Source organism: Ornithodoros turicata, chromosome 10, assembly GCF_037126465.1.
Source record: "Ornithodoros turicata isolate Travis chromosome 10, ASM3712646v1, whole genome shotgun sequence".
Classification (NCBI taxonomy): Eukaryota; Metazoa; Arthropoda; class Arachnida; order Ixodida; family Argasidae; genus Ornithodoros; species Ornithodoros turicata.
In genome coordinates this window covers 7928167-7955449 of record NC_088210.1, presented here as the reverse complement: position 1 = coordinate 7955449, position 27283 = coordinate 7928167, and the positions used below count along the sequence as shown (strand labels likewise).

Below are 27283 nucleotides of genomic sequence, written 5' to 3'. Positions count from 1 at the left end.
TTGTTTATTTATTTTTCAAACTGGCGCCTACGGAGTCCGCCGAAAGCCTCATTGAACGACAGACGTTTTCTTGTTTGTTTACTTACATTGCTGTGAACTGAAAGAGTTCAGGCAGGAACTGTCACATTACAAGTTTAAAAGTAACCTGGGTTTTGCTTTTGATTGTTGCTTGGTTTTATGGAAATAATCCACACTCGAGAATTTATGCATTTCTTGTAGTCGATGAACAACATGTTAAATGACTTGCTTTTAAGAAAAACTACAGTGAAACCTCGTTAATACGTACCCGCTTAAGCCGTAATTCCGCTTAAGCAGTAGTTGCGCCGAAACCCCGTCGCGACTCCCATTGAAACCAATGTATTTGCTACACGCTTAAGCCGTAGCTGCTCGCAGCCTCAATATTGGTTAATGCGTACTTTTCGTCCTGAAACACCGACCGTGCAGAACAAAAAAACTAGCTCCTCCAGTACCAGAAACAAAGATTTGGAAGCACGTGGCTCCTCCAGAGACGGGGCGACGCCAATATGTCACTCCTGCAAGGAGGAGAGGTAATTCTCCCGCAGTGTGGAGAGGGCAAGTAGGCTCCGAACCTCCTCCCCCTCCTATAGTTTCGTTTCTCACTTCTTTTGTCACTTGTGTTGGCTTGTGGGACAGCGCCATGCCACCGTGTCCTGAACGCCAAGGAGAAACAGGACATCATCGATACCATCGATCAATTTGCCAGAAAACGGGGACTTGTTGAACAGCTCACCAGTAATGTTGGTGGATTTGAAGCCGCGATCATTGCTGCAAGGGCACTTCGGTACCAGGCGAAAATAACAGACTATCTTGTTGCAAAGTGAATAAACGGCGATATCTATCCTCATTTTGTCGAACGTGTTCCATTTTTCTTCCGTTAGACAGGTATGTGGACTTGTATTTTGAGTTTTTGGTTAAGCCTTACTACGTAATTTTTTTTCGCGTCCCCGCCAGGTACGCATCAACGAGGTTTCACTGTATATGGGTATATTTTCTCCTAAAACATTATTTAATCTGTTTTTCATTACACAAAAGTGTCATATTCTGCTGCAAAACATTTTTCACTAGAGTTTTTTATTCTTTTTTTGTCTTTTTAAACTCTTTAAAAGAAAGAATTCGAAAGATTCGAGATTCGTAAGATTCGTGGATTCGTTGAACCTTCCTTGGATTTGGATTCGGATTCGAAAAATTTTGGGTTTGTCCCATCTCTACCAATAAATTACACTGCTCAAGTCAGTGAAAAGAAAAGGATGGTTTTAGTAAATCAGGGAATATACTGCCCTTGAGAATAAAAATCTACAAATTGATGCCCGGAGAGCAAGCCATAACTTTAACAGACAAGGTAGTACTAGAACAAGAGAGCTGCGTTTGCATCTTTTGTCAAGGCAACACACGACAGCTTTGCTAGTGTGACAACAATTTTTGTCTAGTAAGAGATCTAGATCGAGGGACAACAATTTGAAGTTATTTCCAAATGATCCTTTGCACGTATATACAGCATTTTACCTGCTTCAAGATCTGCAAAAAATCGTCTAATGAAATTATTGCGTACCAACAGAAAAATGTTCTAGTGGAATGGTACTTTTCTACTCTTTCATTAGCATGTATGAGCCTCTTCTGGATGGTCGGCAATAAATTTAGGTTTTATAACGCAACGCCGCCCTGCAGTAAGGGGAATTATTATTATTATTATTTATTCATACTACTGGCTTACAAGTAAGCCTAAGTAGGGTGGGATACATACACTTAAGGTAAACACACAAGGTCAACAAAAAGAGATAACAGAAGACATTACTTCAGAACTGTCGCTATCAGTTTACAGAAATTCTCAACCGTAGGACTATTCATTATCGCCTGTGGTAGCTCGTTCCATTCCAGGACAGTCCGCGGGAAGAAAGAAAATTTAAAACAATCACTTTTCGCGCTGAAAGGTTTAAAACGTAAACTGCGGGAAGACATTTTGTTCAGCGTATCTCAGTGCTAAGCAATCGTAGCACCCTACCGCACACCTGGATTTCTTTGGCGCACCGGGACATCTGTTTGCAGGCAATGAAGAGGTGATTGAGCAAGAGGTTGCTTTCAACGCAACAGGACGTACAATACCACCCACCTTTGCTTGCGCTTTCCATTTTCGGATAAGTATACGATTCCTCTGTGCATTGGGATGGGACTCCCAGAGGGGTTGGGCAGCCGCCATCTCTTCCGCCATGCGCTGCAGCTCCCGCACGGCACGCAGCCTTCGGCCGTAACGCCGAAGAGCTGGGGCAAGCCCGAGGTGCTGGCACACCAGGGTCAGGAACAAGCACTCGGTCGGGAACTTCACTTCGCTCCAGCAGTTGTTCTTCTCTGGGCAATGTTCAACGTCAAATTACTACAGTAGAATCTCGATGATACGAATCTCACGGGGTCGCGGAAAAAATACGTATCATCCGAAATTCGTATCAAACGAATTAAACCAAAATAAAAATTGAGGCAAGAAAATAGACAGTGACTGTTCATTTTCCGTTACTGTCAGTGAAAGAGGTCGGTTGTAACGCTTTTGTGTCTCCGTTTTTGGCCAATGCTGCCCAAATACGCGAGATGATTCAAAAGACGTAGCACGTGCTTTCCACCCGCGAGTCGCGCGACAGTGTTCTAAAGCGAGCTTCTCCTAAAGCACGCAGGCGTTAGGTGAAGCCGACTTGCGGAATGGTGACGCGTAATGTTGCCACAAGTTGTCCCGATATGTTCCTTCCACGTGTTCTGGTCGCTGTTTTCAAGTCACAAGGAAAGTCATTGCTTGCATTGCGCTACATGATGTAAGGGAGTTCGTGGTGAGGATCGCCCTCCTTTTTCGAAAGAAGGAGCAGCATGACTTGCGTGCTCTCGCGTCACGAGGGAACGACCTCTGTCGCATCCTCGGCTCATTCGTATCCCCCATAAAGGCAAGATAACGCATTCGTATCATCCGGACTCGAATACATGGGAACAAAGGCATTCCGGCCGGGACCAGAAAAGAATTTGTGTCATCCCGAAATTCGTATCATCCGTGATCGTATCATCGAGATTCTACTGTACCAGCAAATGTTTAAAGGAGCGGCCGAAGTGGGGAGAAAAAAGTTATCTATTCGACCGTATTGTAACGCATCGCCACTGTATTACGGTTTCATAGAACAAACACCACCCCTGACGAACATAACTGTGCCCACAGCAGGCGCTTGCCCACACCCCTGCCCATGCACACCCCTGCCCCCTGCTTTTCTGCAGAGGCCACGTGACAAGACGAGAGAACGTGCATCACAGTGAGACGAAGCACCTGCATTCACGCAGAGGAGGGATCGCACACTGACGTCAGCCGGGATCGGTGATCGACACAGCGGAGGCCCGTGTGTCGTCTGCTGCGGATGTTTGCGCAGTTTCTTCTCACAGACTACCGCTGCTACGCACGCACACACATAAGTGCAATACAACTAGAGCCTGAAGTTTTCGGGAAATATTTTTTTCCAAATTCGGGAGGTAAAAATCGGGGGAATAAAAATGTGCTCTAAATTCATGTGAATTCGGGTCGAAAAGCTTCCAATATGTTAAATTTAGGGAGAAATCGGGTTCTATTACCCTAACAAACTGCAGTGGTTTGTTACAAACGGTGATGTAATTTGTGTTTCCTGCTATAAAAGCTAGTGTGCATCGCTACAGACAATTCAGTGAGGGCAATTTGCTGCGTAAAAATCGGGTTTCACCCTAAAGGGGCAACCTTTAATTTGGGGCGCGAATTCGGGGAAGAATCGGGCTAAACCCTAAAACTTCAGGCTCTAAATACAACGTGCGTATACGAGCATTTACGCGGGCTGTATCACGATCAAATGGAATAAACGGAACGAGAGACGCATTAAACCCACGACCTAGTGGATTATAACTAGGGCCTGACTTTTTAGGGTTAAACCCGTATCCGCCCGATATTAACCCCCCGAACGAAATCTGTAAAATTCGGGTTTAACCCGAATCTACACGAAAACATCCGGGTCGTGTGGCACACTCATAAGCGTGCATTAAAATAAAGTTTGATAACATTGCTAAACATTAGTTCCACGTTAAGACAAATTTTTATTAAACAATAAAAAATCACCCGAATACACCCGAATTCCTGACGACAGAATATGCCGTAACGGGATTTAACCCGAATACACCCGAATTTTCCAATGAAAAATATCGCCCGATATTTACCCCCCGAATTTGGCCAAAAATAAAACCCGAAAAAGTCAGGCCCTAATTATAACGACCATGTCATGACATCCTTTTCCAGCGCCACATTTGGAAGCTAGCGGTGGCACCACTCATCGACCTGGTTAATGCTTCCTCAATTTCTGCCACATTCCGGACTTCAGCAAACACTACACTGAGCACTACCGGAGAAATGGCACGCCTGTGAACATTAACGTGCCAATGCGGAGCATTGTGTTGGAATGATTTTATAAGCACAGCTGTCGTCGTAAAGTCCACGCTTACTTACTGAGTTCCTCGGAAAACTCCTGAGCCTCTTGAGCGGTCATCTTGAGGCGAGTGTCGGCACTGATGTCCACCTTGGAAGCTGGATGGAATGGGTAATATGGGTCCACCTGAACAACATTTTAAAACAGTGATGTTATCAAAGCGATTAAGAATGCAGCAAAAGGAAGCAACTGTCAGTCAGCTTTTTTGTGATGGAGGTCTTTTTTTTTTAATGTGTCAGCATTGTAGTCCTCACTACGCAAGAACTGCGGCGTGGTCTGTCTGTAGAACGACCTACTGGATTATAACGACCATGTCATAATCGGCAACCTCCATGAAAAGCCCGTCCGCACGATCCGCTAGGGGCGCTACTCATCGGCACGCGAGATCTGCATCACGATTGGACGATGGAAATTTGAATGCTCAATGTGCAGAAGCTGATGCACGACTACCGTAGTAGATGACAGCTACAGCTCCTATGAAATCGTGTAGAACGATGATGATAATCAACTTTTGAAGGAAGCATCTCCCATGGGACATTCACCGCTTGAGCCTGAAGTTTTCGGGAAATATTTTTTCCTACATTCGGGGGGCAAAAATTGGGTAAATAAACATGTGCACTAAATTCGTGCAAATTCGGGTGAAAAAAACTTCCAGTACGCTAAATTCAGGGGGAAATCAGGCTCAGTTATTCGAACTAACTGTAGCGGTTTGGTACAAACGGTGATGTAACTGCATTTTTCTGCCAAACAAGTAAGTTGGTGCATTCCTACAGACAACCCAGAGAGGGCAATTTGCCTGGTAAAAATCGGGTTTCACCCTAAAGAGGCAACCTCCACTTTGGGGTGCAAATTCGAGGAAGAATCTGGTAAAACCCTAAAACTTCAGGCTCTATTCACCGCTTGCACAAAAATACTATCGAAAGCCGAAGTGCAAAGCATTGCAGAAATTGAGGAAGCAATAGCCGGTCCAATGAGAGTCGCCACCGCTAGCTTCCAAATGCGGCGCTGGGAGGAGTGCCTATGACAAGGTCGATATAACCCAGTAGGTTACGTATATAGCCTGAAGTTTTTGTGAAATATTTTTTTTTTCTTTCTAAATTTAGGGGGTAAAAATTGGGTAAATAAACGTGTACACTAAATTCACGCGAATACGGGTGAGAAATCGGGTTTAGTTTCTCAAACTAACTGTGCTGGTTTGGCACAAGTGGTGATGTAATTGCAATTTGCTACAAAACAAGTAAGTTAGTGCATTCCTACAGACATCCCAGTGAGTGCAATTTCCCGGGTGAAAACCGTGTTACACCCTAAAGTGGCAACCTTCAATCTTGGGTGCAACTTTGGAGAGGAATTGGGTTGAAACCCAAAACTACGGACACCAGTTATGTATATGGTCACGTATAATCTAACCCCCCCACACACACACGGTGCCCATCGACTCTGATTTTCACGGTGGGACTTGATCATGCTCACCTTGTCAACCGTTATCTTGACCGACAGTTGTTGCAGCACAGCCAGCAAATTGAGCATGAACCCGTCCGTAGCCACGGTACGATCGTTCACCTGCAAGTACGGGACTTTTATTGGAATGCTGGAGTGCTCTTTTGAAGACCTGCAGGGGCTACATGTCCAGAGGTAACACGACAAACATACTGTACACACGCAGGCAATTGGCCACGGTGGAGCAATTGGTAATGCGTCCGTTGATAACGAAGTTGGGGGTTCGACTCTGTCCGAAACTCAAAACAACTAACTGTAGAAGTTCACGAACCGGAAACGAACCATATAAGTTTTGGAAGAACAACATAGAAGATTGTAATTTCGAACAGACGATCCCTTTAAACAGGTGTATATCTTTCAAAAGCAGCTGCACAGCCAGCAGCATTACATTGTTACAATGCTACGTATTGTTTAAAGTAAAGCAGAAACCAGACCAAGTAAAAAACAGAGGGAAAATAAAAATGCACCATATTCAACTGATTCTAAATGTGTAAAAAAAGCTTCGTGTCTATGGCGCAAAAGAAGAAGAATGAGGACATTTGAACGATAGACTGAATCCAGAGCTACAGAACTGCGATTGTATGATTTTATACTTAAAATCTGAAAATAAAAACTGCAGCAAACGAGTTGTAATTGAATATTTATTGAATCCTGAGACATCACCATGAGATGCTCGCAATGTTCACTCCGTGACGACCCCAAGCTGCACATTCGAGTCAAAAGTACTACAGTGAAACCTGCGTATAACGATATTGACGATAATCGCGAATTCCATCGTTATACGGGGTATATTGTTAAACGAGGGCTGACATAAATAGCGCGTCCCCGAAAAGTCGCGCGTCACCCTGCGTGCAGCAAATAAAAAAGAAACAGATGCTGAAAAAAAAAAAAAAAAAATTTGCAATGTAAATTTTCACGGTAAAATCATGAACCATCGTTTTATGAGGGATATCGTTATACGCGATATCGCTATCCGCAGGTTTTACTGTATTCCAACAAATCTCAAAACATTTTCCTTTCGTTTCAGTTACACACACATGTGCCAAAGTGACCTGCTAGTAATTACGTGCTTCCAGCTCTCCCTGCACCTGTACGGGCACTGGCAAATGCAGAATACAGTAAAATATTGAAATCTGGAAAAGGAGACTCCTGAGTATACGAATCTCTCGGGACGACAGAAAATATTTGTAACATCCGAAATTCGTAAAAAAAGAATTATACCAAATATAAAAATTGAGGCAAGAAAAAAAAAAAAAAAAAGAAGAGGCAGCAATAGTTCATTTTTCATTCCTCTTAGTGAAAGAGGTCGGTTTAAATGCTTTTGCATCTTCAGCCATGGAACACACTAACGATGAACTCGTGGGACCTCGACAGCATGTCTCCGGAACCTCAGGACAAGGCTCATGAAAATGCTGCTGACAACCACTACTCCAGTGCTCCGGACGTGTGCAGTTGCAATTCAGACCCTGCCTTGTGCAGAAGAAAGAACGTCACTCATAGAAAACGAGTCCCTACCTGGAGCTGCGCCCGTTTTTCGTTGGCCTTCAGCAGGGTGGATATGAAGGCCAATGCTTTGTCCCTACTGCCAGGGTTGACAAGAAGTTTGTGGAACACGTGAAATAGCTGAGTCTGAAAGAAAGGTCTAGTGAGTTCTTTCTATCTCTGTGGGTGATGATGATGACGATGATGATGACGAGTTTGAGTTTAGAAAGGGCACTAAAATGCAAAAACAGGTTCGCTTCAAATTACGTTACCCTCTATGTTAAGCTCGTACTTGTTATCATAATTCAAAACTTGGATTCCGTTACGGAGCTACGATCGAAATTATGCCAGAATCTTTCTTGCTTCGGCGCTCAGCGGTGAACGTCGTTTCAGCTCGTGCATCAGTGTTTACAGTCCATGCTGAGCGTGCATGCGCGTGCCACGCTACGCTACGGAGCAGTCCCGGTGAAGAACATAGCGCGCGTTGCGAAGCGGACTGGCGTTGCTGTCCATAGGACGTGAAGATAAATGTTGCCAGTAGAACATTCGCGAGAACTGGTTCAGTGAATCGGCATTGAAAAACGCAACAGTGCGCATCATGCCGGGCATATATGGAACACCAGGATTGGAACCGTTCCAAATCCACACAGTCACGATACGTATACGCGCGCTTCTCCCGCTGTCTCATTGGATGCAGCCAACCTTTGCCTCCTTGGGGTACCATTCGTTGCCGCCAGAGACGGCTCTGTTTTCGTTGCGTCCTTTCTCTTTTTTTTTTTCTAAACGATAGCACTCTCTGAACTAATTCTGCTTGCATTATACCAGTTGGAACCCTGACTTTCATTTGAGAGCAATCTGTTTCTGCATTTTAGTGCCCCTTTAATGTGTATTAGATGCCACAGCACAAATCGCGCTTACGCGAAATGTGTGAGCTCTGGCTTCTGGCACAGTTAAAGCACCTAATGGCAAGATATGAAGCCAGATGGGGCAAACCATTATCTGCTTGCAGGGGAGGGTGCAGACATGCGTGGGAGCGATTCACGTCTCAGTTCGACTGCAACGCAATTCTTTTTTGTCACACGGATCCGTAATTGCGTGACAGAGAAATATCGTGCCTCGAGACACGAGGCACGCTCAGTAAGAGAAAAGTGACGCTCTGGAACAAAAATGTGAACGTATCTCCGGGTGTGACAATCCTGTCAAAGGTGTAAGCTTGACTTATGCGTATGGACATAATGTGACAGACAAAGGTAAAGCAGTACGTTACGCTAGAAAAACACAAAGATGAGCAACGATTTGATAATTTGGTTTCCACTCAATTTTCAAACACAAAAATTTGAGGGTTTCAATGACCTTTTAAGGCAGAGTGTAATTTTTAATTTTCAGGATTTCCCAGACCATGGGTGATACCTCTGTTAAACGGGCACACATACGACCTTGAAAGTTACGGCATTGAGAAAGGGTCGTAGGTTAGACACGGCGTTAAGTTCTTGGAAGCTGCCAGAGGGTATCCGTGAAGGCATTTTGCTGATGATGTCCATATTGATAAAGAAGTCTGTGAACGCTAAATGTCATGTAGTGACGTCACGTTCTTTTCTTACTGAGAGTACACGAAAACATGTTCTGTTGGTATTTTGAAAATACAACCGGAAAACTACATTTGCTTTGAAGTGCTTCGGATATTTTTTGAGTGGCGTCCGACTTTGTAGATGCAGATGACATTGTGCGATGCCGCGTGCAGTGGTTCGAGAATGTCCATGATAGGCAAGCCTGAGCGATGGGCAAGAACACGTAAACAAACACAAACACGAAGGCTCACGAGAGTGTCACTACGAACGAACTTAGCACCTGTACAGACGACATCAAAAGCGAAGCAAAGTGCAAAAGTGCCAGGAAAACAAGAAGAAAAAAAAAAAAAAAAGACGGCAACATTACGTTGGGTAAAAAACATTTTATTTCGAATTGAATTAAACGTGCAAAATCCTGCTTATAAGTGGGGCCCAACTTTTTCGGGTTATATTGTTTAACAAAATCGGGGTTAAATAACGGGTTATATTTTGCTTCAAGAATTCAGGTGTAATCGGGTTGAACTGAACCTGATTCAACCCAACTCTGGTTGGATCTGATTGGATCAGGTGTAAATCTTTGGTTTACTCGGCATAATAAGCATGACACAACCAGTAGACACAGAGCATCAATATTTAGTCCATGCATCTAAGAGGCTGGAGGGCCTCTGTTTTGAAAGTGTGTATGAACACACTATTTATGCATTTACAACACAGTTTCCAAAGTTCTGTGTTAGTTTTGATAACTTTGGATCCCCTTGCTCCAGCAGTTTTCGATGAAATACTGGAATAAAACCTGTTTTTTTTCAGATTTGAATCGGGAGGTAAATATCGGGCGCATAATCGGGTATAACCCTAAAAAGTCAGGCCCTACTTATAAGGCACTTGGTGACGAGGTTTAGGCAGTTTCAATGGAATGCCGTAAAGTGCCTTACGGGAACGCCGTTGCCCTTGTATCTCAGTTTTGTGGCAAAGGCCGTATTGCTGACCATCTGGCAAGAAGTTAATGACAGTATGCACTTCCGGCCATGACCGTTAAGGCCAGAAGTGCGCCCGTCTGACGGAGGTATACTAAAGACGTGATGCAATAAAGTGATATACATACCCTGGAAAATTCCAGCATGCTTTGCAATGACTGGTTTACAAAATGAGTATTCTCCGAAGTTAAGGTGCTCTGCAGGTAGTAGGTGTTGACGATTCGGGGCTGCAAGGTTTAGTAACCGCATTTAAACTTCACGGAGCATTTACTGTCAAGAGTGGAAACATGCGCACAATTTGCAAGTAACGATAGATTATCTTTTCGAGCGATAAGACTTACGTCGTCTTCTGCAAAAACTGAGAGGCCCAGGAAAGGTCCTAGGAGGCAAAGCCGTGAGAGCTCTCGTCCGCCTGTGGTTTCAGAGATGGGAGTGGGATTCCATAGGGGGCTCTCCACCATCTGGAAAGACCTTCCTTCAATGACTACTAATGACTACTAATACTATAGAGCCTGAAGTTTCCGGGAAACGTGTGATCTAAATTCGTGTGAATTCAGGTGGAAAAACTTCAGTTTGTGTGGAATCCCACAGATCTGTCAGTCAGGACAATTTGCCAGGTAAAAAGCGTGTTTCACTCTAAAGAGGCAACCTTAAATTCGGGGAGCAAATTCGAGGAAAGAATCGGGTTAAGCCCTAACGATGGCTCAGTAAGCTGAGCGCGGCCTAGTATTTCCAACCATCACCTATGCGTTTCTGGTGCTTATCACATGAACTTATAATTTACAAGAAGAGAAGAAAAAGACCACAAACATACAAGATATGGTGGTTTCACACCGCAACAGAATTTTGAATTTTTAACAAATTTGAGATTTTAAGAGTGGGCTCACTGTATAATTGCCGCCTACTACAGCTGTATGCACGGATGGTCAAAACGGGGAATTCAAATCTGCGTGCTTTTGCTTTATAATGCCAGAAAGCGTATATAGTTTTAGGACCCCTTCGTCATTTATCCTTCCATTTTTGTCGGACTGGATATGGGTTGCAATCAGTCGCACATCAACTGCCGTCATTACTGAACGATAGGGCATTCAGAAACATCAACATTGCCATGTTAAATAACGTCAGCATCAAGAGATGTGTTTCTTTGTTAGAAAACTGCACATGCTTTGATGTAATTAGTGTTGTTTCCCTTTGTTCGTATTCTGCTTGCTTTTTCACCTATTATGCTTTGCCGTTATGATAATGTTTATGTAGTCTATTTTTTGTCACTGCTGTCCGAATGTAGAGAGGCTATGGCCTTTGTCAAACCACTTGTTTTTTTTTTTGCCATAGTTTCTCAGGCCATTGTGTGAAATAAAATTCGATTCAAAATTCAATTCAATTCAAATTCAATTCAACAGCACAAGACCAAATTAAATCTGGCAAGTGTGCTACCGTCACACTACCAAGTTTTTGCGGAGGTAGAGGTTGTCGACTACAAACTCCTCCTCCTACCCGTCTCACCAAGCTTCATGAACGTGATTGTGAAATATGTGAGGAGTCACAAGCAGTGTGAAGTGGCTTCTGGGAAGATTCTAGAGGTCCGAATCATACGCACAATGCAGAGTTCCTCGCTTGGTTTTTTCAAATAGGAGCACAGGAATGACGCACACACGTGATGATATGAGCTAATAGTCCTCCACTGTGTGGAATTAGCTGCGTGAACCGGCCCCTGCTGGTGTCTTCTGTCGGCCCGAAGAGGAGCAGACAGCCAATAAAAAGCCCGGCCCGTGCCTGCGCAGGGCTCTATTTGACGGTGCATACCGCCTTCCTCCCACAAAACCATTAATGTGGTACCACCGTATTGCTTTCTCATTAGAGCCTGCATTTTTAGGGTTTTACCCGCTTCTTTCCCGAATTTGCACCCCGAATTGAAGGTTGACCCCTTTAGGGTGAAACCCATTTTTACCCGCAAAATTGCCCTCACCGGGATGTCTGTAGGAATGAACTAACTTACTTGTTTGGCAGCAAACGCAGTTATATCACCGCTTGTAGAAAACCACTACAGTTAGTTTGAGTCACTGAGTCCAATTTCTCCCCAAATTTAGCATACTGGAAGTTTTTCCGCCCAAATTCGCACGAATATAGTGGACACGTTTTTTTACCCAATTTTTAATCACCAATTTTAGAACAAAAAAGTACTTCCCAAAAGCTTCAGGCTCCATTTATCATCAACAGAGAATAACGCGGTACATACTCTGGACCGGAAATGTTTTATGAGAGTGTTCCTTAAATACATAGAGGCCGTGCACATTTATCATCATGGTGAACTACCCGATAGTGAATTATGGTAACAGCTTTCGTCACGCCTACACCACACTAATGGCAGTGACACTGCAGCGCAGCATAAGACAATTTCTCAACCTGTCAGCAGTTGTCGAACAGTGAGCCGTTGCTTATTACGTGTCCGAAATAAATTGCAGCATCACCCAATCCCACCCGAGCACACACCCAAGGAGCATTCAAACGAGACAAGTTCACCTACCAGGTCACAAAATGGCCGTGTGCCCGAGTTGCGCACATCACACAGCTCCACCAGTACCTGGAGAGGCTGCTTAAATGCATCTGACAGGAGGGAACACTGTCTCATGTGCTGGACGAGACTGTGCAGCAGTGACCCGAACACCTGGAACCAGTTTGTACAAAGGCTACGCATGAGGTGATCATCGAGATAAGGACCTTCGATTTATTCATTTACGATGGTACCTGAAAGACCCGCCTACGGTGCAGTGAGTTTGTCCTCATACAGTATGTATTAGAAAAACATCTATACAAAGTGCGAGCTGCCTAAAAGCCCTGAGAAGGGAAAATGGACACCACTGGGAAACCAATATATAACATTTAACTTGACGATGTAAATACTAATAAATACATGATAATACATAAGTAGGGTGCCCAATGGCACCCCAATGTTGAACATGATACAAGCATGCAAGAAAGCTGTATTGTATGAAGCACATTCTTCTATTTTTTTTTGCCAAAAAATACCATATCTACACTCCCTTTGAACAGAGGAGTACACGTGCTGAATAATTTTTAACTCAAAGACCTGGTATGTACTTAAAAAAGAAAACAAATGTGCAAGCAACCACACAACATGGACAGAGCATAAAAGGACTATGCAAGTGAGCTGGTGCAAACTTGATGTAGGCAACATATCCCCGAGCTTGGGGTGAAGACAAAGAGACTAACGAGAAAATGTACAAAGCAGGACAAGACTTCTCTTCTATCTGTTTGCTAACCCCCTGTCCTCACTCCAAGCTCAAAGTAATATTGCCTAAGTGGAGGATTGTGCCAAGTGCAGGGCTGGATCAAGACCAGTGCTTGGGGGAGGGGGTATTTCATTGTCGATGCACCCAATTTGGGAGGAGGAAAATGAACGTGTAACCAGCGTTTTGGCACAGAACTGAATGCCTGAAGGGTTCTTCGTTTTCGAGTTAAACCCGATTTTTCGTGATAGTTCCCCCCCCCCCCCCCGAACAAGTTTTCGAGAATTCGGGTAAAACCTGATATCTACCCGAAATCCTCGGGGTCCTTCAACTTGTTGTTCTAGGTAAACCGTCGGAAAAGTGAATCACTATATCAGCAGAGAGAGCTAGTTATGACAACCTATCTGTCCTCCTTTTATACAGTAGAACCTCTTTATAGTAACTCCTCTTGTAGTAAAACTCTGCTTATAGTAAACGAGAACTGCGGTCCCGATAGAATCCCATACATTCAATGGCACACCTGATATAATAAAGCTCCTGATCTAGTAAAATTTCATCATGGTCCCAGAGAGTTTACTACAAAGGGGTTCTACTGTAATCCCCTACTGCAGGAGTCAAAGATGAGCTTTTGCGGAGCTCGGGCAAGTCTTTGAATACAGAGGTCATTCTCTTCCTCAGTTCTGAGCTCTAAGTTCTCTCTTCCTCAACCACATACTGGTTCAACGACCCACTCTTTTTGTACTCGCAATATCGAGTTCTCATATCGCAAGGCCTACAAAGTTCCACTCACGGGCTTAAAAGAGGCTCGAGGTATGACGCACATCATCTCCTGGAGAAACCCCCTGGGCACGCCTTGCTTCAACAGGGGCATCAGCAGCAACGACTGCCTCCACAGGAGCACCCTTGATCCAGCCAAGGAGCCCTCCAGCAGCAGCACAGAGAAATGCACGCACTGCACTCTCACGTCTGCCAGCAGTTCGCGTAGGGGAGATTCACTGCAGCGCTGCAAAGAGAACCCTGTTGTGATGCTTCCACTAAGAAAGACTTGTGTTCACTACAATAATATGGAGTGCCGACACACTGCTCCAGGCATAAAGTGCTCGAAGGTTGATGAGCAAAGCATAATTAATCCTGTTCAAATGAGATTTTTAGCTCTTGGCGATCCCATGCACGATCAACACCACCTAGATATAGAAAGCCTGCGCGCTCGTCGACGTGACGTAACGATTAAGGGTCAGCCAATCAGGATCAGGTCTTCAATGGTCGTAGCCAACCACGAACGTCCTTTTAGCGGTCGTGGCCATGGAGAAGAATCGGCGTCGTCTGCGAGTTGTGACTGAACGTCTCCACGTACTAGATGGTAAAAGTTGAAAATAAAGCTCAAAACGGTCTCAATCTTTCTCCAAACTGATTTTCTAAAAAGCAACTTGCACTTTTTGTCTAAATATTTAGGTCTGCAGGTTACGGATGAGCAATAATTTGCGCGTTTTTAAATTCGCAGAACGGTGAATCGCAGTAGCTGACGAATTCTGACTATATATGTCCACGTAGTGAAGGAGGGAGAGGAGGCAATGCGCAGGCTTTTTCTATCTAGGTGCTGTTGGTACAACAGTCCAGTCTGTCATGTGATCCACTAATACCCTCACCACACGGGCAGTCTCAACCGCGGTTACGCCTAGCCGCCATTACGAGACCAAACCGCGGTTATCGTGAATCACGGTTTTGTTGTTGTCACGAGGTCGTTTGTGACGTGTCAGTAGTAAACCCTGTGACACGAGAGCCGGGTATATACTGATTACGCTGTATATCATGAAAAGAAATAAGGCAGAATGGTAATTAAAAAGCTTAACGATAATTAAATACACCGTACGTGCACGATTATTTGTGGGAAATGTCACACGGTGCCGCTAACCACGGTTGAGGCACCCTTACACTCCCTTACCTTCGGTGAGGTTCTCTCTTCTTGGGCCACCCGAGAATAGCAAGAAAGCAAGTAGTCCAGGGCAACGGATTCCGGGCTCTCCGGTCTACTTCTACCCTGTGGACAGGTGGAGTCTACGGGTGTCTGCAGGAGCACCTGCACGTTCTCAGCCAGCATCTGTTGGATCAGCTCACCGTACGGAACTGGAATAACACGATGTGCCGTCAACGACCAGCTCTGGCTGCTAGCATGAAAGTCTGACAACCTTGGAAGGTATCCGCACTGGGCACCGTCACGGGACCACCGGGTAGGCACAGGATTCGGTTCAGTGCGGGATGCACCTGTTCTTGACCGTCCTGAAGGAAGGGAGTGCGTATCAGAAAGTGTGATTTTCCTGCTGATTTCCTGATGATCAGCTCTCGTACAGACAGACATACAAAGGACCGGCAAACTTTGTGCTCCTTGTCTTTCAACGCACGGAATGCCAGTGGCTGTGCATGCTTAAGGACGTCGTGTTTTGGAGTGTTTGTTATTTCAGTGTAAGCATAGGGACATGATGTTCTAGTGTGCTTGTTACTGTATCGTGAACGTCTTGTGGCATTTTCTGGCTTGGGCCGCATGCTTTTTGGTGTGTTTTGCTTGTTTTGTATTGTTGTGCCGCTTTTAATGACGTTGTGTTGCGTGTTCTTTAATTGCGACTCTGCCCAGATGGGGGCTTGGTCATCTTTCACTGGATAAATAAACAAACAAATAAACGAAGCAAACATGTGCTGCATGATCCACAAAGGCACAGCAGGTGTCGTTCACTCACTCTAATCCTTTCCTTTCTGTCCAGTTCGTCGACCTCCATGTTCTCTATGCCGGAGTCAACGTCCATCTGCGAGCTGAAGTCGCTTATGTGATACACAGTCGGTGGGCAGCATCTCAGTTACCTTTTTTCTTCCTGGTCCGTGTCCAAAGATTGTGATTCTGCTCGCTCCAACGCTTTCTGGTTCTCACCTTAACAGGTCGAAAAGAAAAAGCACTCACTTGTGTACTGCCAACGTGCTAATGCACAGGGATTCTTGCATCTCACTATTTTACTTTCAAATACTGTAAAAAGTTGCAGAGTTCACGCGGAGCATATTTTCGCGTTTGGTGTAGGTCACAGTTGATAAATCGTGGAAACATAAAGTAACAAAAAACACGGGCTAATGTTTCTCGGTGACCTCGGAGATCAGCCCATCGAAATACATTCCGAATGAGACCAAGCCCTTTGTGATAATAGTACAATCCCTCGCTGAAAGATTACCCTGTTTAGTCATTGGTAGGGTTAGCGAAAGCAGGCACTGTGTGCTAGGACAGTATCTAGGTAGTCGGCTGTGTTGCATTCAGAATTTCCCATCCTTATAGTTAGTTATTAAATTATCCATATGGTCCATAATTGGAGTCAGCTCTTTTATAGTAAACACATAATCGCATGTACTTAAATTTGCGAATATCTGATACTCTTGAACTTACTAAAATACTGCTTACTTTAAAAAAAAGCAAAGAATTCCTTCAAATTCAAAGAGCTCATTGCATTAAAATGGTGCAACACTCTACATGGGGTTTCTCATACAATTTTAAAATCACACAATATTGTGAGGAATGGCTTGCTTTTTCCCGAAATATGCCTAGGCTAGATTCTAGAAAATTATAGCGCTTAATGGGGTTACATTTTTGGTGTATGGCTTACGAACTACACACACAGTATCCTAAATATGATAAAGAATTGCACAGAAGGTTTCTGCCCTGTTTGAGGTTTAACTGAAAGTTGAATTCTAATCCCACAAAAGGCAAGACTATAGACATGTCGGCTGACTTTGATACTACAGTTGTACATGCTGCCGTAAATCCAAAATTTAATAGAGCAGGGAACCACGGCATCGGGTTGAGATCAGCAAGAACGACGACCTGCATGTTCACATCAAGTTACTTAAGCTTCAAGGTGAAGTAGACATAGCTCACCACACAGAGTGTAATGCGAGAGTACACTAAGATAAAGGCATGTGCACATTAATAGAGTGCCACTACGGACTAAATCTCGTATCTTCAGAATCCTACCAAAGTTACGTAACTGAAACCTTCCGGTCTCAAATGACATTTCTCCAAAATATTTTGGTTCTACGTGACGCCGCGAAAGCTAGAGAAAATTAATTTTTAATTTTGAGGACTACGACGTCACGTTATTCTCCGACGGTGCGCCCTGCTCCCTTCTGGCTACGTTGTTGTCCTTCGTGTCTTCCGGACAGGGGGGGGCTCACTTTTTGCATTACGTCCACAGGCAACTAAGGTTATAGTGTGCCAAAACTGTGGTGAAAATTATGACTAGTTAAAAATCAAATGACTATGCGAAACAAAATGCTTTGAAAAATGTACACAAACCATGATCTCATATCGTAAAAAACTTTCCAATTTACTGAATAGCATGATAGGTTTTGATGTGTGCAATTTGTTTCCCAGAAAAAAAAAAAAATCGAATAAACACAGCTCCACTCGTTAGCGGAGCCCCACGTGGCATATCATTAGGGAGCGACTTTTTCAGGTTAAATGCCTTTCTCAAATTTGGGAGAGAGAGAGAGAGAAAGAGAGAGAGGGGGGGTAAAAACTGAGCGTATTTTCAAATCTGTAACACTGGGAGAAATTGGGCGATAATTGAACCTCTATATGCAATAAGGGGATAAGTCGATTTATCCCCTTTTTGTGCTATCTTTGCCGCAATGACAACTACGTACCAGTATGTACCTGCCAAAGAAAATTTAGGATCGTATTGCGATTTATTGGCCCGCTACAAGAGGGTAAGAAACAGGAAATGCATGTATGCCAATGGGACGGACCATCAGATCAGGGCCCTTTTCTCGGCTCGAGATTTTTCGACCTATCCCCTTATTGCATACGGAGGTTCAATTGTGCCTTCGGGTGTTTTTGTTTCTCCTCTTGTCTATTAAAGGAGTACAGAGGGCCATCCAAAAAAATTTCAGATTAAGACATCTGATGAAAGTGTGTGTGTCATCATACCGAATAGCGCGAAATGTTTTGATGTGTGCAATTTGTTTCCCAGAAAAAAACTCACATAAACATAGCTCCGCGCCTTCACCCTTAACTCGCCACTCCAGCTATAATGAGGATGAGGAGGTATGATGGCACGTCACCGATGACGGCATAAGGAGACTCGTTCTGGTTTGCCGATCAGTGGGGGTCAGCGCATTGTTCCTTTGCCGCCGTAAACCTGTTTTGCCAGTTTTCCCGGAGAATTGGGGATACAAGGAGCGCCCGAAGCATTACCGAGCAAGGAGAAAGGCTTTATCAGAACCCCGAACAGCCAAGTAGCAGACGACAGCGGAGTAGCAGACAACATTTTTTCTAGGCCAATCAGCGAGCGTTCTCCTTATAGCGTCAGCGCGAGGTCCCAGGCAGATCACAGGCTGGTACTGCTCTTCACCACCGTTGCGCACGGTCGCTTTTTACGGCATATTTTAAATTCAGTTTCTGCGATAATTATGACTCCGTGGTGTGAATTACTTCGCATGGTGCATCTTACTGGCAAACTTAACAGTTTTATAAGAAGAAAACTGGGTGTTAAAAATGACTTCTGTGCTACTTTAAATCCTTTCCTAATCCCTCTTTTTTGTTCTTTTGTTGTTGTTTTTGCGAGATTGTGGCCTTCCAGCGGTAATCTCCGAAGGCATAGACAGCGTTGACACACCTGGGTGTATTGCTTGGAAAGTAAGTGAACCACTCATAGATGTGTTACACGTGGCAGTGGTGACCTTTGGTCTTTAGTGGAAACGTCACTTGAGGGTTTCATAGTGGCTGGAATTCGGGAAGAAATCGGGTTCAACCCGAATTGGTCGGAGGTCAGTTCGGGCGGGAATAACCGGGTTTAACCTGAAAAAGTCACTCCCCACATACCATTTCAGGCACCTTCCCGTCATGGATTAAATAAAATAAATGCAGTTTTCTGAGTCTCCGGAGTGGCACTCTAAATACAAATCCGTCGTAGGAGCGTGTAGGAGGGCTACCTCGCTCCGACAGAAGTGGTGCAGTGGACTTCTGTCGTTTGCACGGCTCGTCTGCCCCTGCTGTTGTCCAAAGGGCTTCTGGGGGTGCCTCTTCCAGGGGTGCTGCCTTGTCCTGCGCGGGCGTTTCCGTCCCTCCCAGGCGGGCTAGACGCCGTTTCCGAAGCTGAAACCAAGGAAGAGCTTTCCTTTTGTTGGAGCTTTTTGAAGGAGTACAGAGGGCCATCCAAAAAGTTTTTAGATTGATGATGATGATGATGATGATGATGATGATCGAGGTTTTATGGCGCACAAGCAACTAAGGCTATAGAGTGCCGAAACTGTGGTGAAAATTATGACTAGTTAAAAATCAAATGACTATGCAAAACAAAATGCTTTGAAAAATGTAACACAAACCATGATCTCATATCGTAAAAAACTTTCCAATTTACTGAACAGCACGATAGGTTCTGATGCGTGCAATCTGTTTCCCAGAAAAAAAAAAAAAAAGAATAAGCACAGCTCCACTCGGTCACCCATAACTCGCCACTCCGGGTATAACGAGAAGGAGGAGGTATGATGCCACGTCACCGATGACATTACAGGGGCCATGCGTTCTGGTTCGCTGGCCATCGAGGGTCAGCACCCTGACCCTTTGCCACCGTAAGCCAGTTCCCCTGGAGAATTGGGGATAGAAGGAGCGGCAAAATCATGACCAAGCAAGGAGCAACGCTTTTCAAAGCTCTGAACAGCCAAATAGCAGACATTTCTCTGACCCAACCAGCGAGCATGGGCCCTGTAGCGTCAGCGCGAGGTCCCAGGAAGATGACAGGCTGGTACTGCTCTACACTGCCACTGCGCTCGGTAGCTTTTTGCGGTGTACTTTAAATCCAAATTCTACAATAATTATGACTCTGTGGTGTGAATTATTTCTCATGGTGCATCTTACTGGCCTACTTAAGTTTTATAGAAAGAAAACAGGGTGTTTAAAATGACTTCTGTACTATTTTAACGTGTGTTCTTATTAATGGACCATTTCCATATTTGCGTCGCCCCTGGCGACGGAATGTCGAACGTCGTGTCTTTCCCCCGAATAATGGTGACACTTTTCGGACTGGCACGTTGCGTGGAAAAGTATAAGCAAGAGAGGATCGGAAGAAGAATGCGGAAAGAGTGTAAGCGCATTGTACTCATTACCAGACCTCAAACGTCCGCGTAACTTTGAAACCGATTATCTCCCCATAATGAACATGATAGTCGCCCGCAGGTGGGTTCATGGCGATGTTTTCCCCTCAAAGATGGCGGACACAGGGGCTGGGCATGCGCACACGCGTTGTCGGAAAAGGTCCATTATGCTCAAAACTATCTTGGGCTCAGCGGCCAGTATGAGACTTCATACAGTAGTAAAGTAGCATTTCGTAAGCTCGCAAAAATAAAGAGGAAATAAAAAAAAAGAAGAAGAAATAGAGACTCGTCAAGTGCCAAATTTGTATTCAAAATCTACCTTGCAGTAGATTATTACGAACCAAGGCCCGGATCATGAACTTGCACATGTGTGCGCTGTCGTTAGGTTTTAAGTTGATGCTCTCGAAACATCACGGCACGTGAGCTGCCGGCTCGACTGACCTTCGAGTGGGAGCTGGTGAAAAATCCTGGGCGAAGTGATGCGTCTAATGCTTCCTACAGGATACTGGGGGCCTTTCATTGTTTGCAACTGGATGGGGTTATGTATGCAATATTGCTGCCACGCAGAAATAAAGTTCACAAATGGGAACCACGCAACAATAATACTGACAAGGAAATCTCATGACACGTAACTTTTTACTCTGACATTTTGTCTGGGACGTAAAGCGCAGTTTATGACCAGAACTTCGATATTTTGCAAGAATATTTATAAGTTATAAATATCAATAGATTGAGAAGTTATTCATCAAAAATAACTTGCTACGAGTTAAGTTACCGTGTGAAAAATGTAATAAAGTTGTAAATGTAAAACTCGCAGGTATGGAGTTACTTAGAAAAAGAATGAGTTACTTCCAAGTTACTTCGGACGCAAAATAGCATTACACAGGTGCAGCGCGCGTGAGCAGTTGAGTTAAACGTCGAGTTGCCTGCGGAGGAGTGCAACACGCTTAGATCATTTTCATTTATGTCCAACGATAGACCTCTCCCTGTTTGTAAACAAATGACGTCATAGTGTTCGACATCGCCACAAATTTGGTAGACTTTCCATCTCACTCCCTGTGGGCGCACAATGATTTAGCTTCATTTCAATGGTAGCAGTTCCTACTTCCAGAATAGAATACTGTCATTGATCACGTTCTGCGAGATCAAATGCCATGAAAGAACTGGAGAGAAAGCAAGAAAATAAGTGGACGTGACTGAAAATCGAATTAAAAGTAACTTGGAACTTAGGTGAAGTTACTTTGGCAAAGTTACCTGAAAAAGAAATGAGTTCCTCTGAAGGTTACCACAGTGCAAAAGTACCCAGTTAAGTTACAAGTTACCAAACAAAGGAACTTAGTTACAGTAACGAGTTACCTCGAACTCTGTAAATATCACACGAGAGAATACACAAGGACTGCACAACAGTGATCCGATTGACAACTCCTGCATGTTAGATGAATGATTGATTAATATAATGGAGCCTGCAGTGATGGGCAAAGTACTTCAAAACTGTACTTAATGTAAGGTACCTAGCACATGTTATACTTTAAGTACAGTACCAAGCACCATACTACAAATATACCTAAAGCAAAACACAAAAGTCCTTTGCAAGGTACTTTTACGTACCCATCAAGTACATCGCAAATTTAGATGGTATCACTTGACATTTCAATACTTGGTAGTTATAAAACGTGAAATAGTTATGTTTCGACTGTTATCTACAGAAAGCTTTTAGCTAGCATTTTTGCAAGGTGCTGGCTATAAAATATAGAAAGTTTACAGCTGACTCATTAACATGAACCGAAAGAAATGATTCTGCGATCAAGCTTTGCGTTTGTATTGCCAGTTGGGCACTTGAGCACTTGAAAGGCAAGTTCCGAAGAAAAGTACTTAAAGTACAGTACAAGTTACACAGATTGAAATGTACCCTAGGTAAGGTAAAAGTACTGAGCAATGTACCTAATGGTTGTACTTTAGTGCTTGGTACTTCAAGTACTTCTCATCACTGAACGGAGGGTACAGACACTTTGCGACTGCTGGCTCCCATTGCAATAAAGAGTGCTAACTCCTGTGCTTTTGAAACTAGATTTCTGGGTAGGAAGAATTTCCACCAGCAGCTCCACAAGAACAAGAAAAAGATGCAAGATACAAAGGGTTTTCAAGGACTGCATAAAATTGCAGGGTACTCCAGGGTTTCAAGGACCAGTGGGAAACGTGCACACAGACAAACAAGCTGAGGAACGCACGAGGAGGGAATCACAATGCAGAAGACAAACGGACGGAGCAGCAGACAAGACGTCATGTGCACATAGACTAAACTGTTCCGTGCACGCCTGTTTTTTTATTCTGTGTTTGTTCATTTCTTATGAGTGTCGTGCTGATTGTGGGTATGTATTGTATTGTATTGCCCATCATTATTAATTGATGGATGATAGTGGTACCACTGTGCCGCCACCAGCACTACATTCTCACTTTTCAGCTGTCTTCAATTTGTCAAAGAGGTGCAAGGGGCAGCGCAAATGGAATGTGTTAACAGGTGCTGCCTTCATGCGAAGTACACTGGAGTCCCATCAAATCAGAAAAGTGTAAGGGTTGATTCACAAGATGCAACTTTAGTTGAATCACCTTTTCATTCCTAGGAATGGAATGGAATGGGTGATCCCATTCCTCAACCCTGGCCCAGGTCATGAACTTGCACATGGGTGTGCCTGTCGTTAGTTTTTAAGCTGGCGCTCTCCAAACATCACAGCACGAGAGCTGCTGGCTCTACTGGCCTTTGAGTGGGATCTGGTGGATAATCATGCCAAAGTGATGCGCCTAACGCTTCCTATGGGATACCGGGGGGCCTTTCATTGTTTGCAACTGGATATGGTTCACTTATGCAATTTTGCTGCCACGCAGAAATGGGTTCCACCAAGTTGCATCGTGTGAATGGTGAAGCTCTGGTGGTGCAACATCGGCTCTGCTCTGGTGCAGATGCAGAGCTCATCACTTCATGAGCGATTTCTCCTGCAACTTTTGCTGCAACCTGTCAATCACATGGCTGTGCCTTGCAAGCGCGACCAATCAGGAGGACTTCGATATGTCAGTTATTGCAGCAGCAGTACAAGTGCTACAAGTGCTACAAGAGACGATGAAATTATCGCTGACCAGTGGAAATTATGCAAAATTATAGAAGCACGGCAGCCACGGATTCAAGTTGTAACGAGCAGAAGTTGCAGTACGATGGACAAAAACGATGACAACGATGTTGTTTCGCGCCATCTGGCGAGCTCGGTACCACGACGACATTCCGACTTGCTCGCCGTATGAAAGGGACCCATTTGGTGCAACTTCGGTTCCATACAACGGTAGCAGGAACCGAGTTGCAGCAAAGAGTTGCATCGCGTGAATCGACCCTGTTGTCGTCCAGGGGGAGCAAGGCGTTGCATCGTTAGACTGGATAACTGGTTTATTCAGTGTCACTACATTCACACTTAGTGGAACCAATCCACAGTTACAGAAAAGTCGCCAGACTTGCGTCTTAATGAGTCGGCATCCAGAACTCGACTGACTCAGCAAGGGTTCCCCGGGTTATGATATAACAAGAAGACACGAACCAAAAAGGGCAAGACTAAACAAATCGGCAGGCGCTTTCGGCGGCGGGCACCCTCCTGATCTATCAGGGGACGTGAAGCACGTGATGCGGTATCAGGTAACCCTGGCAGTTGTCTTGAAGCGTGCTATCCGGTGCACGAAACTGTGAACTGGAAGTGGAGAAGCAGTCTTCCTGCAGCCCAGGTGCGCAATAGGTCAGTATCCCCTTATACGCTGTGGTCTATTGCCTGCGGTTGTGACATTTGTTCCTTTTTTTTTGAAGGGGCTTCCGACAACCCTAAGATCGTCTGTCACACGTGTCTGCACTGTATCGCAACTTTATGAGCAAACTGCATCATTTTAATTAGCTCAAGAAGCAAACAGGAGTCCATCTTAGCGAAATTTACTGCCAGTACATACCAGATCACTGATAAGACATTGGCAGCAACCACAGCTTCCGTACTGATGTCGTCTACTCCCCGTTGAACAGACGTCAGAGGGGTTGCAGCATTTTTGTGAACTTGCGCAGTGCTTTTTTTTCTAGTTGAAGTCACACTGTCTTACATCGTTAATGGTTCTAATCACTGTAGCGGCGCATTATGGTCCTCGTTACCGCTGCGCCAATAAAACATGAATCATCATCATCATAATGGTCTAGTGCAGTGAAAAGAAGGCCTGGGATGAATCGAATCAGGAACTTTCGCTGTCTTGACAAGTTAAAAAAGTGCAGCCCAACCTAAGACAGCTTACATTAACTGCGGTCTTCCAGATCATAAACTTAGGTGTTGGTGACGTTTCAATGTTATGTTTGTCGCAATTATTCGCAGGGAAGGATAACGGACGTATCTTGGTTGCCGTTTCTATTTTCATTACTGCTATATTTTCGTTTCCGTCATCTGTTTCTGATACCGACCCTTCGATTTTGCTTCCGTCACCGTTTTTGGTAATAGAACGGTCGTTACAGAGCTGCGTGAGGACAGCCCTTCCGGCTCTGTCAGCACCCTGTTTTGCCCCGGTGCCTTCGGTGTCACGCGTACACACTGCACAAGTAAATTTACGTCGTTGGGACGCGCGCATTTTGCAAGATTTCAAAAAATGTAAGAACAAGTCTTCAGTCACTCGGAGTCCAGCATCTCAAGATGATGGGCGTAACCTTCATTCAATTAAAGATGAAAGTCACTGAAAAGGTTAGCCAGCTGTAGGACTCGAACCCACATCTTCTGGATTGCCGGTCCAGGGCTCTACCAATTGAGCAAAGCTAACACGCCTTTCCAGCGACTTCCAGGGTGCGTCATCTGAAGGGACAAACCAGTCACTCTCTCTCACTCAACCTCCTTTCACTCTTACATTTTTTGCTCACTCATACACACATTCATACGACTGGGATCTTAGGCGACTTGAGGCCTTGTGTGTGATTGTCCCGTCCATGTTCTTCCAGCCTCAGAACACAAGTTCTCTCATGTTCATTCAATGTCGCATTCATAAGCAGACGCTCTCAGTAGTAAATAATACTGTCATGGCCACGGTGAAATTTAAAAAAAGAACAAAGTACAGCATAAGTAAGTAAACAGTAGGCTGTCATCCTCGTGCTATGGTGGTTAGTCATGTGTTGATGTCACGGAGTTACGAGGATGCATCCTCGATATCCAATATTGCGCTTTTCTTCCAAGCTTTCGTGTAGCATTTAGGGCATTACAGGGAATGGAGTCATAAAAAAAATGAGAAGTCACTCAAATGTCATCGCACAACAGGAATAGTCATTACCCGAATTCAATACCGGACGATAAATTCGTTTCCGTTTCCGTTTCCGTTTCCGGTAATAGAGGACTGCGGTATGTGTTTCCGTTACCATCTCCAATTTTGGTAATATACCGTTTCTGTTTCCGTTACCATTACCGTTACCCCCTTTCCCTGATTATTCGTTCAGCCTCCGTAAGTAGTAATTCACATAACTATCTAAAAATGCCGCCTGCCTCGGTTTGAAGGTACGAGAGAATGGGCCAGAGTGAACGTGTGACCGTGTCTGCGTGAACGAGGCCGTGGCACATTGACGAGAGGAGGATGGTAACGTAGTGTAATTGGCAGCACATCTGCTGCTCTTCACGCACGCTCTCCTGATTCATCATCTTTTTGGTTTGCTCGCAATACGAGTGTGCTCCACGTGAGTTTAACTGCTCATGTGTCAGAGTGAAAGCAAAAGCAGATGAAGCTACTTTTCTTTCCTGATGGATGAGAACGAATAACGGGTGCCTGCCATTTTCTTTCTTTTCTACGCACGTAAGTGAATGTTCAGAATCTGTTGCAGAACTCCAGAACTATATTGAGTCTAAAAATAACCCAACTCCTAATTTTCGTGGCAGACGAGCCCCAAATCGTAGAATAGAACGTTGCATAAGGTCAGGGTAACAAACAGAAATACTAGAACGCAAAACAGTTAAAACCAGTGACTAATATAGTAAAAACCAGCGATGTTCCGATGTCCGCTAATTCGTGCATTTCACAAGAATCGTTCTGAAGAATAATCTACTTTCTAGCATGAGCAACAGACATACAAAAGACATAGGGAAAGCATTCTTACGAAATCCTGTGCATGACTTTGCTGAAGTGGGTTTTTAAACGGCACCTTTTTTTTTTTCTTTTTGGAAGGGGTTCTGCTTTACTGAGCACTGCATAGCGCACGGAATAAGCTGGAGGCTACTCTTTTCCGAATCGTTTTGTCAAATAAACGCGAGCAATAGAAGTCATCGCACCAACAACACATGACTAAGCGTATCGTGTGGTAGTTCATTGTCCTCACAAGAAGAGAATAAGTCTCCGTCCTAAAGCACAAACACAAAGCAGGTACGCGAATTTACCGCGAATCATACAAAATGAGACTACATTTAAAGTGGTGGCCAAAATCTAAGAAGTAGACGCTACACGAGGATTTCACAACTCATCGGGCCAATGACGTTCGCAACACGGATACAACTGGCAAAGATGCAGCGGACGCAATACATAGATTTAAATGGCCAGTAGAATATATGGCTACTGTACTGACCGCTCAACTGCTTCTGCGCTGGTACAAAAATAAGAACTGATTGCCAGGGTGAATGACAAACAACAGTTGTGGATGTCAACATGAAATAGCAGCTTGCAGTGCTAGTGCTTACCTCTTCTGGAGTTAGCTCACTCATTATCGTGCTTTTCTCATATATCTAAGTAATATTAAAGATTAATAATAACAACAACACGCTCTCACTGGTATAGCAGAAAGCAAAACATAGTACAGCTGTACACGGCCCTGCACACAACAAACCAGGCTGAGTCAGATGAATCCGAATCGCTATGTAGCAGTTGCGCAA

General features: G+C 44.3%; 1 protein-coding gene across 1 annotated transcript in view; it reads right to left on the bottom strand.

Annotated features, from left to right (window-relative positions):
* The window catches only part of LOC135371083 (ubiquitin conjugation factor E4 B-like), a 43879-nt gene extending 16596 nt beyond the window's left edge, over nt 1-27283 (bottom strand). The window contains exons 1-14 of the mRNA XM_064605075.1: nt 27092-27283; nt 19221-19383; nt 16110-16176; nt 15989-16061; nt 15443-15533; nt 15199-15380; nt 14047-14259; nt 12533-12673; nt 10350-10469; nt 10137-10235; nt 7500-7613; nt 5958-6047; nt 4508-4613; nt 2129-2364 (exon numbers count right to left, since the gene is read on the bottom strand). Coding sequence (XP_064461145.1) covers nt 2129-2364; nt 4508-4613; nt 5958-6047; nt 7500-7613; nt 10137-10235; nt 10350-10469; nt 12533-12673; nt 14047-14259; nt 15199-15380; nt 15443-15533; nt 15989-16061; nt 16110-16176; nt 19221-19383; nt 27092-27115 — 1719 coding nt within the window. The 5' untranslated portion in view covers nt 27116-27283. The remainder of the gene's footprint in view (nt 1-2128; nt 2365-4507; nt 4614-5957; nt 6048-7499; nt 7614-10136; nt 10236-10349; nt 10470-12532; nt 12674-14046; nt 14260-15198; nt 15381-15442; nt 15534-15988; nt 16062-16109; nt 16177-19220; nt 19384-27091) is intronic.